At 43.6% G+C, this 16,237-nt stretch overlaps 1 protein-coding gene across 2 annotated transcripts in view; it reads left to right on the top strand.

Annotated features, from left to right (window-relative positions):
- The first annotated feature begins 316 nt into the window (after positions 1-316).
- Positions 317-16,237, top strand: part of igsf9bb (immunoglobulin superfamily, member 9Bb) — a 185,656-nt gene continuing 169,735 nt past the window's right edge. For both annotated transcript variants that reach the window (XM_031826768.1, XM_020484302.2), the window contains exon 1: positions 317-630. In XM_031826768.1, coding sequence (XP_031682628.1) covers positions 567-630 — 64 coding nt within the window. In that variant the 5' untranslated portion in view covers positions 317-566. The remainder of the gene's footprint in view (positions 631-16,237) is intronic.

The raw sequence follows: 16,237 nt of genomic DNA, 5'->3' as shown, positions 1-16,237 counted from the left end.
GCTCGCGCTCAGGTTGCACCTGCAAGATGGCTCAAAGTGTTTTTGCATAAAGTCCTGTGAAGCTAGAATACATATTTGATTATCCTAATTTGTGACTGCAATTAGGGTTTGAGATGGGTCCTTGTAACGAAGATGTCATTGCGTCTCCGATGCAACTTCACGCTCCAACTCACCTTGAAACAGGGCTTGTCTGGTAGTGCCTCCAAAGCGACAGTGGAGAAACCAATCCACGCCCCAAAGCCTCCTACACTCACCAATGAAAAGAGTGCGGAGGCGGATCTAAAATCTAAATTGTCATGCCTGGTTTCATGTTGGATTTACCATCTGACGTCGTCTGCTCTCCTCTCACTGGTGCAGGTGCTCTGTCTCAGCGAGAGAGGATGCGAAGGAGAGCAGGGGAGGGATAAAGCGAAGGGCGCCGGTGAAAAAGTATGCAGGGCATGATTTAAAGGATATCAACCGCAGCAGATAGCGCCTTTATCGACCCGGGGACTCAGCAATGAAAGGTTTATTGAAAGGGGCACTTTGAGATATGATGAGGTTTCTTTCTGGTTGGCAATAGTACTATGATTTGGTATGTGGCCACTTTGATAGCAAGTGTATTCAGCACCCGAGGAACGGCAGCTCAAGGTGAGTTGAAGTGCAATATTTTATACTGCTTCCTGCTCAAGTTTTATTGTGGCTATGTTTACGAGGCTATATGGCTTTCGGATCATTGCTTGTTTGCCTGTCCACAAATGTCTAACAAAAGTAGGCAAAAATTAGTTTATTCCATTTGGTTTATTCAATTGTGTTTGAATTGCTTGCACCTGTTTCAAAGTGTAATGATAAGACGAGCACAAATTAGGAGGAAAAGTAATAAAAATGCATTTTATTATGAAGAATATCCACCCCATGCCCTGTATCTACATTGGAAGAAGGGGGTGGATAATAAGAAATTAAGAGCACTAATCCTGATTTACTACTGTATCTAATAATACGGTTTGGGAATGGATTGTCATGCTGCTATAAACTAATTTGAATAACCTTTAGGTAGCTGCAGAGGCGCGTGCCAAACACCATCCTGATTCTCAGTAGTGCTGTTAGCTATGTTCCTGACTCGACAATAGCTTTTTGTATGTTTAAAAACGCAACTCAAATTATTAGTGGTTTTGTAAATGGTTCGTTTGTGTTATACCTTAAGCACTTGTCGTAGAGTTCTTTTGACACTCTACTTTCTTGATCGCGAAACGCAGGGCTACTTATATGTTTGTGCCCCCAACTATGGTTATACATAGTGTCATGCAATACAGGTGAGGTGATCAACTGATACGTTTTCATCCCAATTTACCCGTCTCATATTATGGATTCAGTTTGACCCGTACTTCCATCTATGTCCACTGGAGGGAGTTTATTTTAATTTTATAGTATCACTGCTGCAACATATGCATAAGAATGGTCAAACATGCTCAGTTAAGTTGATACACTATCATTGGATATATGCAGTATTTGGATTGATAATCAAGGGGTTAAGTTTACATTGATAGTTAGTCTTTGCTGCTATGTGCAGAATAGTTGCATGTAGCCTACAGTATATACTACTGTGTAGTACAACAATTCTTATTTTTCCACATTTTGTTGTGTTACAGCCTGAATTTAAAATGGTTTAAATATAGATTCATTTTTACGAATGGGGAAAAAAAGGAAAAGCTGAAATGTCTTGAGTAAATAAGTATTCAATCAAACCTTTGTTATGGCAAGCCTAAATACGTTCAGGTGTAAGAATTTGCTAAACAAGTCACATCAGTTTCATGGACTCACTCTGTTTGCAATAATACTGTTTTTGAGTGACAACCTCATCTCTGTACCCCACACATACAATTATCTGTAAGGTCCCTCATTTGAGCAGTGAATTTCAAACATGGATTCAACCACAAAGACCAGGGAGGTTTTCCAATGCCTCAGAAAGAAGGGCTCTTATTGGTAGACTGGTAAAAAAAAAAAGCAGACATTGAATATCCCTTTGAGCATGGTGATGTTATTAATTACACTTTGGATGGTGTATCAATACACCCAATTACTACAAAGATACAGGTGTCCTTCCTAACTCATTTGCCAGAGAGGAAGGAAACCGCTCAGAGATTTCACCATGAGGCCAACAGTGACTTTAAAACAGTTAGTGTAATGGCTGTGATAGGAGGTAACTGAGGATGGACCAACAACATTGTAGTTACTCCACAATACTAACCTAATTGACAGAGTGAAAAGAAGGAAGCCTGTACCGAATAACAATATTCCCAAATATGCATCCTGTTTGCAACCAGGCACTAAAGTGATACTGCAAAAATGTGACAAAGTGTAACCTATGTGAAATGGCTAGCTAGTTAGCGGTGGTGCGCGCTAATAGCATTTCAATCGGGTGACGTCACTCACTCTGAGACCTGAAGTAGTTGTTCCCCTTGCTCTGCAAGGTGCCGTGGCTTTTGTGGCGCGATGGGTAACGATGCTTCATGGGTGTCAGTTGTTGTGTGCAGAGGGTCCCTGGTGCGAGCACGGGTCGGGGCGAGGGGACGGAAGTAAAACTGTTACATTGATGCTGTTGACCCGGATCACATCCATTTTTAGGGCCTTCCTCTGACAACACCTAGTATAGAGGTCCTGGATGGCAGGAAGCTTGGCCCCAGTGATGTACTGGGCTGTACGCACTACCCTCTGTAGTGCCTTGCGGTCGGATTCTTCCATACCAGGCAGTGATACAACCAGTATCTGCTCCTGATGGTGCAGCTGTAGAACATTTTGAGGATCTGAGGACCCATGCCAAATATTTTCAGTCTCCTAAGTGGGGATAGGCTTTGTCATGCCCTCTTCACGACTGTCTTGGTATGTTTGTACCATGATAGTTTGTTGTTGATGTGGAGACCAAGGAACCTGAAGCTCTCAACCTGCTCCACTACGGCCCTGTCGATGAGAATGGGGGTTGGCCTGGTCCTCCTTTTCCTGTAGTCCACAATCATCTCCTTTCTCTTGATCACATTGAGGGAGAGGTTGTTATCCTGGCACCACACAGCCAGGTCTCTGACCTCCTCCGCATAGGCTTCCTCATCGTTGTCAGTGATTAGACACTGTTGTGTCGTCGGCAAACTTAATGACGGTGTTGGAGTTGAACCTGGCTATGCAGTCATGGGTGAACAGGGAGTACATGAGGGGACAGAGCACGCACCCCCAGAGGGGCCCCCTTGTGTTGAGGATCAGCGTTGCAGATGTGTTGTTGCCTACCCTTACCACCTGGGGGCGGGCCATCAGGAAGTCCAGGATCCAGTTGAAGAGGGAGGTGTTTAGTCCCTGGGTCCGTAGCTTAGTGATGAGCTCATCTCATATGTATACACTGTATTTTATACCATCTATTGCATCTTGCCTATGCCGCTCGGTATTCCATTCCTTTACTTAGATTTGTGTGTATTTGGTAGTTGTTGGGGAATTGTTAGATTACTTGTTAGATATTGCTGCACTGTCGGAACTAGAAGCACAAGCATTTCGCTACACTCGCAATAGTGTCTGCTAACCATGTGTATGTGACCAATAATAAAATTCGATTTCATTTGAGCTTTGAGGGCACTATGGTGTTGAAAGCTGAGCTGTAGTCAATGAATAGCATTCTCACAGGTGTTCCTTTTTTCCGGGTGGGAAAGGGCAGTGTGGAGTGCAATAGAGATTGCATCATATGTAGGTATTCGAATTGGAGTGGGTCGAGGGTTTCTGGGATAATGGTGTTGATGTGAGCCATGACCATCCTTTCAAAGCACTTCATGGCTACTGAGGTGAGTGCTACGGGTTGATAGTCATTTAGGCTGGTTACCTTAGTGTTCATGGGAACAGGGACTATGGTGGTCTGCTTGAAACATGTTGGTATTGCAGACTCCGTCAGGAACAGGTTGAAAATGTCAGTGAAGACACTTGACAGTTGGTCAGCGCATGCTCGGAGAACACGTCCTGGTAATCCATCTGGCCCCGAGGCCTTGTGAATGTTGAACGAGCTGCAACAAACACTCACATTGGAGAGTTTTATCTCAATCTCTTCATTCAAAGACTCAATCATGAACACTCTTACTGACAGCTGTGACTGTTTTGCATGATGTATTGTTGTCTCTACCTTCTTGCCCTTTGTGCTGTTGTCTGTGCCTAATAATGTTTGTACCATGTGAAAACATGGTGCTGCTACCATGTTGTTGTGTTGCTACCATGCTGTGTTGGCATGTGTTGCTGCCAATGCAATGTTGTCTTAGGTCTCTCTGTATGTAGTGTTGGGTTTTGTCCAACATTTATATTTTATTTATTTAAATTTTAATCCCAGCCCCTGTCCCCGCAGGAGGCCTTTTGCCTTTTGGTAGGCTGTCATTGTAAATAATAATTTCTTCCTAACTGACTTGCCTAGTTAAATAAAAGGTAAAAACAATTATTTTTTGACCTGTTTAAAGGTCTTACTCACATCGGCTACGGAGAGCGTGATCACACAGTCATCCAGAACAGCTGATGCTCTCATGCATGCTTCAGTGTTGCTTGTGTCAAAGCGAGCTTAGAAGTAATTTAGCTCGTCTGCAAGGCTCATGTCACTGGGCAGCTCGCGACTGTGTTTCCCTTTGTAGTCTGTAATAGTTTGCAAGCCCTGCCACATCCGAAGCGCGTCGGAGCCGGTGTAGTACCATTTGATCTTAGTCCTGTATTGACGTTTTGCCTGTTTCATGGTTCGTCGGAGAGCATAGCGGTATTTCTTATAAGCGCCCCGCTCCTTGAAAGTGGCAGCGCTACCCTTTAGCTCAGTGCAGATGTTGCCTGTATCCCATGGGTTCTGGTATGTACGTACAGTCATTGTGGGGATGACATCATCGATGCACTTATTGATGAAGCCAGTGACTGTACTCCTGGTGTACTCCTCAATGCCATCGGAAGAATCCCGGAACCTATTCCAGTCTGTGCTAGAAAAACAGTCCTGTAGCTTAGCATCTGCTTCATCTGACCACTTTCTTATTGAAAGAGTCACTGGTGCTTCCTGCTTTAGTTTTTGCTTGTAAGCAGGAATCAGGAGGATAGAATTTTGGTCAGATTTGCCAAGTGGGGTCGAGGGAGAGCTTTGTACGCCTCTGTGTGTGGAGTATAGGTGGTCCACAGTTTTTTTTTTTCTGTCTGGTTGCACATTTAACATGCTGGTGGAAATGAGGTAAAACAGTTTCCCTGCATTAAAGTCCCAGGCCACTAGGAGCGCCGCTTATGGGTGAGCGTTTTCCTGTTTGCTTATGGCCCTCTACAGCTCATTGAGTGCAGACTTAGTTCCAGCATCAGTTTGTGTTGGTAAATAGACAGCTTTGAAAAATTTAGATGTAAACTCTCTTGGTAAATAGTGTGGTCTACAGCTTATCATGAGATACTCCACCTCAGGCGAGCAAGACCTCAAGACTTCCTTAATATTAGATTTCGTGCACCAGTTGTTGTTTACAAATATACACAGACCGCCACCCCTCGTCTTACCGGAGGCAGCTGTTCTAACTTGCCGATGCAGCATAAAACCTGGCAGCTGTATTTTATCCATGTCGTCGTTCAGTCACGACTCTGTGAAACAAGATATTACAAATTAATGTCCTGTTGGTAGGATATTCATGATCGTAGCTCGTCTATTTGGTTATCCAATGATTATACGTTGGCTAATAGGACTGATGGTAGATGCAGATCACCCACTCGCCGTCGGATCCTTACAAGGCACCCTGACATCCGTCCCCGATATCTCTGTCTCTTTCTCCTGCGAATGACGGGGATGTTGGCCTTGTCGGGTGTTTGTGGTAAATCCTTCGCTTCTGACTCGGTAAAGAAAAAATCTTTGTCCAGTACGAGGTGAGTAATCCCTATCCTGATATCCAGAAGCTCTTTTCGGTCATAAGAGATGGTGAAAAGAAACACACACAATAGCACAATTGGTTAATAGCCCATAAAACGGCAACCATCTCCTCCGGCACCATTCAATCAATACACTTCAATATGAAGTGTATTGGATTTGCCCCAAACATAACAACACATTACTGAGTACCATTCTCCATATTTTCAAACATAGTGGAGGCTGCATCATGTTATGGGTATGCTTGTAATCATTAGGGACTGGGGAGTTTTTCAGGATAAAAAAGAAACTGAATGGAGCTAAGCATAGGCAAAATCCTAGAGGAAAACCTGGTTTGGCTGTTTAGCAATGATCAACAGCCAATTTGACAGAGCTTGAAGAATAAAAAAAAAAATGTACAAATAGTGTAGAATCCAGGTGTACAAAGCTCTTAGAGTCTTACCCAGATAGACTCACAGCTGTGATTGAAGCCAAAGGTGATACTAACATGTATTGACTCAGGGGTGTGAATGCTTATGTAAATGAGATATTTCTGTATTTTATTTTCAATAAATTTGCTAACATTTCTAAAAACATTTTCACTTTGTCAGTATGGGGTATTGTGTGTAAATTTGTGAGAAACAACATGTATTTAACCAATTTAGAATTCAGGCTGTAACACACCAAAATGTGCAATAAGTCAAGGGGTATGAATACTTTCCAAAGGCACTGTATATCCTCCTCAAAGTATGTAGTCCCATTCAGCCAGGAGGGCAGCAGACTGTTATTGCCAAGGAGATGAGGACAGTACAGTGAGTGACGCTGTGATGCTGGTGTCATATGCCTCTGGGCGACTGAGAACTGACTGTCACCTTGCTCTGCCGCTCATGTGCTCCTCTGCATATGTTCCCCATCTCCGACGTTACGGACGGACATCACAAAGCTCTAGAGCCTATATACACACACCCACAGAGACTGCGCTGTACTCTGTTCTCCTGCCCGAATGCTGCTGTCTCAAGCTGTCAGCTGGCAAGCGCCTCGACTCTGGCCAGCGATAACCCTGGACACGAGCCAGAGTGCTCTCTGTTCTTCTCTCGGTCTCTCTCTCTCTCTTTCTCTCTCTCTGCCCTCCGTCTAATCTTTCTCTCTCTCCCCATCTCAACGCTCATCTTCTGTTTTTGTCTGCTCTTCTTTCTGTGTGTACATCCTCTTCATACCCTCCATCTCTCCCCAACCTTTGGTCTCAGGTCCTTTCTCTAATGTCTTGCTCGCCACACAAACTCAACACCCCCACCACCATTTAAGATGGCTCTTAGCAATATAGGATGGCAGAGTGGGGGGCATGGGAGCATGGAGAGCGACGTTAATGGAGGCCTGGAGGGGTGCGCGGCAACCGTCTGCTCCCATCCACACTCCACTTGTTATGTCCCCGCCCAGGGGAATAGTGCGTCTTTAAACATGATATGAGCATATGCCCACTAACAGGAAGGCGCTCTCCCCCTGTTAAACTGATTATGACTAAGCTGTGCGTTAAATGCCACTCTGGTGCCTGACCGTAATGCACATGGCACGGGTACAGAGTGGGCAGGTTGTGTTGAGGCAAGGGGTGGGTTTTAGCATCATTGCCCCCCCAGGATAGTTTGTCAGGACTGTGTGCGTGTCTGTGCGTGTGTGAGTGCATGAGTAGGCTATATGTTTTGCGTGTGTGTGTGTGTGTGTGTGGACCATGGAGGGAAAATAATGAAAACACCAAGGAAAATATTTAGTTAAAGGCATAGAGATTTCAGTAATACTTTTTCTGCCTCAAAAAATTCTGTGGAATACATATTACAAAAGAGCAGGTTGGCGACTGTTGATGACCACACAAAAACCTGCAGAGTAGTTACTCGCTAACCACAGATAGGAATGCTGAGACAGCCAATTCGAAGCAATCGATTTCATTGTCAAGGTTCTAAGTATTTGTGGTGTGTATGTGTGAGAGAGAGAGAGCGTGAATTCTTGTATAATTAACTAAAATACATATTAGTCCAGCAGTATAGCTTCTTCCTCATTAGTGTATGATATGGCAGCACAGCTCCTCACTTTGTAATATGTTGGACGGGCTAGGCTATCTTGTCTGGCCCCAATTCCATTCCTAAGCTCTCAGCACTTCAAAGACGTCTTCCTGTCTGCAATGTACTTCCTGCAGAATGCTCTCTCTAGCCCTCCGACTGGTATCATTGCCAGGAGTGTGTGTGTACATGTCAGAGAGCGAGGATCCTTACTGGATATGAGGGTGGAAAATTGGGGAGGAAATGTGGCTCAGAAGTGTCCCTGTTCCCTCAGATAAAGTATTCCTCTAATACTTTCCTTCAACTGCCCTGGTTTTGAGGTCGCACTTAACAGAAGCGCTCAAAGAGTGAGATCTTGACCAGTATTTGAACCTGCATAGGTTCATAGGTTATTCAAACCTTTTATTAGTCATTTTTGCATGTGGTTCTTTATTATGCTATCTAATGGATGTCTTTTCTAGTAGTTAACCAGTACACTGTTAGGAAAAAAAGGTGCAATCTAGAACCTAAAATGGTTCTTCTGTTGCCCCCATAGGATAACCCTTTTTGGTTCCAGGTTGAACCTTTCCACAGAGTGTTCAACATGGACCCAAAAAGGGTTCTACCTTGAACCAAAAATGGTGCTCCTATGGGGACAGCCAAATAACCCCTTTGTATGAGAAAGAAGTCAGTTATGGAGAGACGTGGGTCACTGCTTATTAAGATATTGTTCTTAAATAAAATGCACTAAAGCTTTAGTTTGAATCTTTCCTCTGCTTCATGGTGTGCTCGTCGGCATGGTAATCCTCTCGCCTGGGGCAAATAGCACGCTCCATAAGTCATCAACCTTCATACGTCAATCAGCTGGTATTTGGACTAGGGAGGATTGACTCAGGGGTCCATCTTTCACCAGGGCTCTGCTGCGAGAGAACGCTGGTTAAAGATGCTCCAGATATACATGGATGGGGGGGGCCTTGTGGAATGTCTTCAATTATGCATTCTACTCCACAAAGCTTTAGTTTAGAAGTAAGGTGAGTGTGTTACTATTTCAGTCTTGTCAACACTGAAAAATACCCAGTTCATGTTGGCAACATAGTAAATGGCTGTTTTATTAATGTTGCAGGAGTTGATACCACCCACTTTTTACATGTCTGTTTCCTCTCTCCATGTCTGCTTAGATGTCTGGCCATTTTGAGTAGAAAATTACTATAATAGCCAGTGGTGATTGTTAGCATGTAATTCTTGGAGGGGCAAACTCCCCCAATTTGTTTTAGTTGCAGGCCAGCAAAGGCACAACACTAAACCATACATGAAAGTTGGATGACCGCTAGTTTTTTTTTCATAGTTCCCAGTTTTCTTGAAAGTGACAGAAATCATGCTGGATTGACAGCATGGCCAATGTTGAATGTTTATCCTTTTAAGCTTGGAAAAGAGACCCTTAAACCCAGACTTGGACAACACACCCGCTCCACTGAATAGCAGGCTAGTGATTGCTTTGCAATGCTTGTAGTTAAATCAAATCAAATTTTATCTGTCACATACGCCGAAAACAACAGACCTTACAGTGAAATGCTTACTTACAAGCCCATAACCAACAATGCTTTAAATAAGTCTTTATTAAAAAATTTAAAATAAAAGTAACAAATAATTCAACAGCAGCAGTAAAATAACAAGTTAGGCAACAACACGTCTGCCACACTGATCCTCAACACTGAGTCCCTCAGGTGTGTGTACTTAGTCCCCTCCTGTACTCCCTGTTCACCCACGACTGCGTGGCCAAACACGACATCAACACCATCATTAAGTTTGCTGATGACATAACAGTGGTAGACCTGATCACCGACAACGATGAGACAGCCTATAGGGAGGAGGTCAGAGAACTGTCAGTGTGGTGCCAGGACAACAACCTCTCCTTCAATGTGAGCAAGACTAAGGAGCTGATCGTGGACTACAGGGAAAAAGGGGGCCAAACAGGCCCCCATTATCATCAATGGGGCGGTAGTGGAGCGGGTCGAGAGTTTCAAGTTCCTTGGTGTCCACTTCATCAACGAACTATCATGGTCCAAACACACCAAGACAGTCGTGAAGAGGGCACGACAAAACATTTTCCCCCTCAGGATACTGAAAAGATTTGGCATTGGTCCCCAGATCCTCAAGTAGATTTATACAGCTGCACCATTGAGAGCATCCTGACCGGTTGCATCACCGCCTGGTATGGATACTGCTCGGCATCTGACCATAAGGCACTACAGAGGGTAGTGCGTACGGCCCAGTACATCACTGGTGCCAAGCTTCCTGCCATCCAGAACCTATATATTAGGCGGTGTCAGAGGAAAGCCCATAAAATTGTCAGACACTCCAGTCACCCTAGTCATTGACGGTTTTCTCTGCTACCGCACGGCAAGCGGTACCGGAGTGCCAAGTCTAGGACCAAAAGGCTCCTTAACATCTTCTACCCCCAAGCCATAAGACTGCTGACCCACCCCCCTCCATTTGTTTTGTATACTCGCTGTTTATTATCTATGCATAGTCACTTCACCCCTACCTACATGTACAAATTACCTAAACTAACCTGTGCCCCTGCACGCTGACTCGGTACCGGTACCCCCTGTGTATAGCCTTTTTATTGTTACTTTTATACATTTCTTTATTTATTTACTTTGGTAATTTTTTTCTTAACTCTTCTTGAACTGCACTGTTGGTTAAGAGCTTGTAAGCATTTCACAGTAAGGTCTACACTTGTTGTATTCAACGCATGTGACACAGTTTGATTTGATATACAGGGGGCACCGGTACATTGTGGCACTATGGTGCTGAACTCTGAGCTGTTGTCAATGAATAGCATTCTCACATAGGTGTTCATTTTGTCCAGGTGGGAAAGGGCAGTGTGGAGTGCAATACAGATTGCATCATCTGTGGATCTGTTGGGGCGGTATGTAAATTGGAGTGTGTCGAGGGTTTCTGCAATAATGGTGTTGATGTGAGTCATGACCAGCCTTTCAAAGCACTTCATGGCTACAGACATGAGTGCTACGGGTCGGTAGTAATTTACAGACTCCGTCAGGGACAGGTTGAAAATGTCAGTGAAGACACTTGCCAGTGGTGGTTCTAGCATGTATGGCTCCCTGGGCGAACCCCCCCACCTCCCCCATTTAAAACTATATAAATATAAAAATATATAGAAAAATAAACTCAGAAATTTCAAAAAGAACTAACAAAAGACAAATGGAAACAAATTGTAGAATAGAAATAAAATAATCTAATTATTACAATATTAGCCTATTGCTAACAAAAAACACAAATAAAACTAAATTGCACAAATACTATATCGCACAAATAAACAAATAGAATAACACATTTCTAAAGAAGAGAACCTGATTATCTCACTATTGCACTTCAAACAAGAAACACAAACTAAATTGCACAACTTATTGCATTACTAATTGTAATTGTAAGAAGTCACAGAACTATTTGATTCCCCTGCTCCCCCTACCTCAGGCTTCCAGTTGTGGAGACCTGAGGTCAACCTACCCACGCCCCCCTCCCCATCTTGTCCTTCTGAGTGAGATGCCTGTCCAGCTCACAAACTAGAATCAGGGCGCCCACTCCAAGTTTAACTGACCCACAGTCCCACACGGTGACATATCATTGACATGATGTGCAAATGAGCGATAGAAAACTGATTGTGCAAATGTCACCATTCCGAATCGTTTGTTTTATACTGTAAAAAAATATTTGTGCGGGTGTCTCGTGCCACCCCCGGCAAGGTGCCGCCCAGGGCGGCTGCCCATGTCGCCTATGCCTAAATCCGTCACTGCTCGGAGTACACATCCTGGTAATCCGTCTGGCCCTGCGGCTTTGTGAATGTTGACCTGTTTAAATGTCTTACTCACATAGGCTACGGAAAGCGTGATCACACAGTTGTCCGGAAAAGCTGGTGCTCTCATGCATGTTTCAGTGTTACTTGTCTCGAAGCGAGCTTAGAAGTAATTTAGCTCATCTGGTAGGTTCATGTCACTGGGCAGCTCATGGTTGTGCTTCCCTTTAGTCTGTAATAATTTGCAAGCCCTGCCACATCCGACAAGCGTCGGAGCCGGTGTAGTGCGATTCGATCTTAGTCCTGTGTTGATGCTTTGCTTGTCTGATGGTTCGTCGGATGGCATAGCAGGATTTCTTATAAGCTTTCGGGTTAGAGTCCCGCTCCTTGAAAGAGGCAACTCTACCCTTTAGCTCAGTGCAGATGTTGCCTGTAATCCATGGCTTCTGTTGTGTGTACGTACGGTCACTGTGGGGACGACGTCACAGATGCACTTATTGATGAAGCCAGTGACTGATGTGGTGTACTCCTCAATGCCACCGGAAGAATCCTGAAACATATTCCAGTCTGCTAGCAAAACAGTCCTGTAGCTTAGCATCTGCTTTATCTGACCACTTTCTTATTGACCGAGTTACTGGTGTTTCCTGATTTCGTTTTTGCTTGTAAGCAGGAATAAGGAGGATAGAATTATGGTCAGATTTGCCAAATGAAGGGCGAGAGAGCTTTGTACGCGTCTCTGTGTGTGGAGACGCGTACAAAAGGTCTAGAGTAAAAAAATAAAAAATAATTTAAACTTCTGGTTGCACATTTAACATGCTGATAGAAATGAGATAAAACTGATTTAAGTTTCCCTGCATTAAAGTCCCCGACCACTAGGACCGCCGCCTCTGGATGAGTGTTTTCCTGTTTGCTTATGGCTGTATACAGCTCATTGAGTGCGGTCTTAGTGCTAGCATCAGTCTGCGGTGGTATATAGACGGCTACGGAAAATATAGATGTAAACTCTCTTGGTAAATAGTGTGGTCTACAGCTTATCATGAGAAACACTACCGCAGGCAAATATGCATAGGCCGCCGCCCCTTGTCTTACCAGAGGCCGCTGTGCTTTTCTGCGGAAAAAGCTTAAATCCCACCAGCTGTATGTTAATCATGTCATCATTCAGCTACGACTCGGTGAAACATAAGATATTACAGTTTTTAATGTCCTGTTGGTAGAATATATGTGCTTGGTAGTTAGTCTATTTTATTATCGATTGATTGTATGTTGGCTAATAGGACCGATTTGTAAAGGATTATCCTCTCGGTGACCGATCCTAACAAGGCACCCGGACCGTTGTCCATGATACCTCTGACTTTTCCTCCTGGGAATGACGGGGATGAGGGCCTTGTCGGGTGTCTAGACTAAATCCTTCCCATCTGACTCATTGAAGAAGAATTCCTTCAGTACGGGGTGTGTAATCACTGTTCTGATATCAAGAAGCTATTTTCGGTCATAAGACACTGTGGCAGAAACATTATGTACAAAATAAGTTACAAATAACGCAAGAAAACATGCACAATTGGTTACGAGATCGTAAAACAGCGACCATCTTCTTCGGCGCCACTGATTCCTTCCAAACCACTCATTGTTGAATTTGCGATTTCCAACTTGTTGTGTAATGTCCAATGGGCGATAAGCTCCGATACGTTATTATCTATAATTTCTCTTCATATGAAGGGTTGAAAAGGATTTGCCAGTAGAGTGTTGACTTGATTCATGATGATGAATGCTAGCTAACATTTTGAAATTATGATGTTGACATGATCAGTTCAATCATAAATACGGTAGATATAACGTGATTTTACGTAATTTTATCTGTGGCCAATGACATTAAGCTCTTCTAATTGAACTCTGTGGCAGCACCCAAGGGGGTTGAATTTTCGAACTCTCCCCGTACATTTTGCAGTGACGTAGTTTTTCCATGAGTGACAACTTATGAACATTACCAACCCTTACATGCTGTCCAAACCGGAAGTGCGCAGGTTCATTTTGTTCACCCACACCAGAAGCAAATCAGGACACGCAGGTTGAAATATCAAAATAAATTCTGAACCAAATATTAATTTGGGGACAGGTCAAAAGGTATTAAACATGTATGACCATTTAAATAGCTAGCTTGCTGTTGCTAGCTAATTTGTCCTGGTATATAAACATTGGGTTGTTATTTTCCCTGAAATGCATAAGGTCCTCAACTCGGACAATTAATCCACAGGTAAACCGAATACATTGCTCATCATCTCTCCTTTTTCCTTAAGGCTTCTTTTTCTTCTTTGGACTTTATATGGCAGTTGGCAATGAACTTTACAGCATAACTACAATCTACTGGAGTGTGGACCTAAGTTCATCTTTCAATCACCCACGTGGGTACAGTATATGCTCCTTAAAACTAATGAGGAGATGGGAGAGGCCGGACTTGCTGAGCATCACTAATAGAACCAATTCCTATTTTAGCGCCTGGCCACCCAGACGTTCGCTGACGCCCAGGAGCAGTGCAATGATCAAATAACATGTATGTGTACATTTATTTTGCAACGTGAGTGGTGTGGTCAGCATGTTACACTCTGTATTTTCCACTGTCTGCCCTACCACCACAGAAAGCACTGAGCTAGGCTGAAACACCTGCATTTTGGAGCTGTCTTACTCAAGAAAGCAAATAATAGACCATATTTGTACGTGGCTTTATTAACTAAATTAGCCCTTTTGTTCCACTCCCCACACATGTGGTGACCTCACCTGGCTTAAATGGTGCCTTTTGAGACAAAACCTCTCATCATTACTCAATGCCTAGGTTTACCTCCACTGCATTCACATCCTGCCATACCCTTGTCTGTACATTATGCCTTGAATCTATTCTTCCGCGCCCAGAAATCTGCTACTTTACTCTCTGTTCCGAATGCACGAGATGACTAGTTCTTATAGCCTTTAGCCATACCCTTATCCTACTCCTCATCTGTTCCTCTGGTGATGTAAAAGCCGTGGTTTCATGCATTGTCAACATTAGAAGCCTCCTCCCTAAGTTTGTTTTATTCACTGCTTTAGCACATTTCGCCAACCCGGATGTCCTAGCCGTGTCTGAATCGTGGCTTTGGAACGCCACCAAAAATCCAGAAATTTCCATCCCTAACTAACATTTTCCGACAAGATAGAACTGCCAAAGGGGGCGGAGTTGCAATCTACTGCAGAGAGAGCCTGCAGAGTTCTGTCATACTTTACAGGTCTGTGCCCAAACAAGTCGAGCTTCTACTTTTAAAGATCCACCTTTCCAGAAACAAGTCTCTCACCGTTGCCGTTTGTTATAGATCCCCTTCGGTCCCCAGCTGTGCCCTGGACGCCGCCCATCTATCTTCAGAGTTCGTACTGTTAGGTGACCTAAACTGGGACATGCTTAACACCACGGCCGTCATACAATCTAAGCTAGATGCCCTCATTGTCCTGTTGAAAAACAAATGATAGTCCCACGAAGCGCAAACCAGATGCGATGGCCTATCACTGCAGAATGCTGTGATAGCCATGCTGGTTGCTGGCTACAGACAGCGTCACCATCACAGCACCCCCACACCATCACACCTCCTTTTTCATGCTTCACGGTCGTAACTACACATGTGGAGAGCATCCATTCACCTACTCTGCATTTCACAAAGACACGGCAGTTGGAACTAAAAATGGCAAATTTGGACTCATCAGACCAAAGGACAGATTTCCAACGGTCTAATGTACATTGCTTGTGGTTCTTGGCTCAAGCAAGTCTCTTCTTCTTATTGGTGTCCTTTAGTAGTGATTTCTTTGCAGCAGTTCGACCATGAAGGCCGGATTCACTCAGTCTCCTCTGAACATTTGATGTTGATGTGTCTGTTACTTGAGCTCTGTGAAGCATTTATTTGGGCTGCAATTTCTGAGGCTGGTAACTCTAATGAACTTATCCTCTGCAGCAGAGGTAACTCTGGGTCTTCCTTTCCTGTGGCGGTCCTCATGAGAGCCAGTTTCATCATATCGCTTGATGCTTTTTGCGACTGCACTTGAAGAAACTTTCCGTTATTGAAATGTTCTGCATTGACAGACCTTCATGTCTTAAAGTAATGATGGACTGTCGTTTTCTCTTTGCTTATTTGAGCTATTCTTGCCATAATATGGACTTAGCCCTATTTGGTAAAAGACCATCTTCTGTATACCACCCCTTTCTTGTCAGAACACAACTTATTTGCTCAAACGCATTACGGAAAGAAATTCCACAAATGAACTTTTAACAAGGCACACCTGTTAATTGAAATGCATTCCAGGTAACTACCTCATGAAGCTGGTTGATAGAATGCCAAGTATGCAAAGCTGTCATCAAGGCAATGGGCAGCTACTTTGAAGAATCTCAAATATAAAATATATTTTGATTTAACACTTTTATATAGTACCAGTCAAAAGTTTGGACACACCTACTCATCCAAGGGACTTTCTTTAGTTTTACTGTTTTATACATTGTAGAAAATAGTGAAGACATCAAAACTATGAAATAACACA

The sequence above is a fragment of the Oncorhynchus kisutch genome, linkage group LG6, assembly GCF_002021735.2.
Source record: "Oncorhynchus kisutch isolate 150728-3 linkage group LG6, Okis_V2, whole genome shotgun sequence".
Lineage (NCBI taxonomy): Eukaryota > Metazoa > Chordata > Actinopteri > Salmoniformes > Salmonidae > Oncorhynchus > Oncorhynchus kisutch.
The sequence above is the reverse complement of the archived record's forward strand: the minus strand, read 5'-3'. Positions and strand labels throughout refer to the sequence as shown.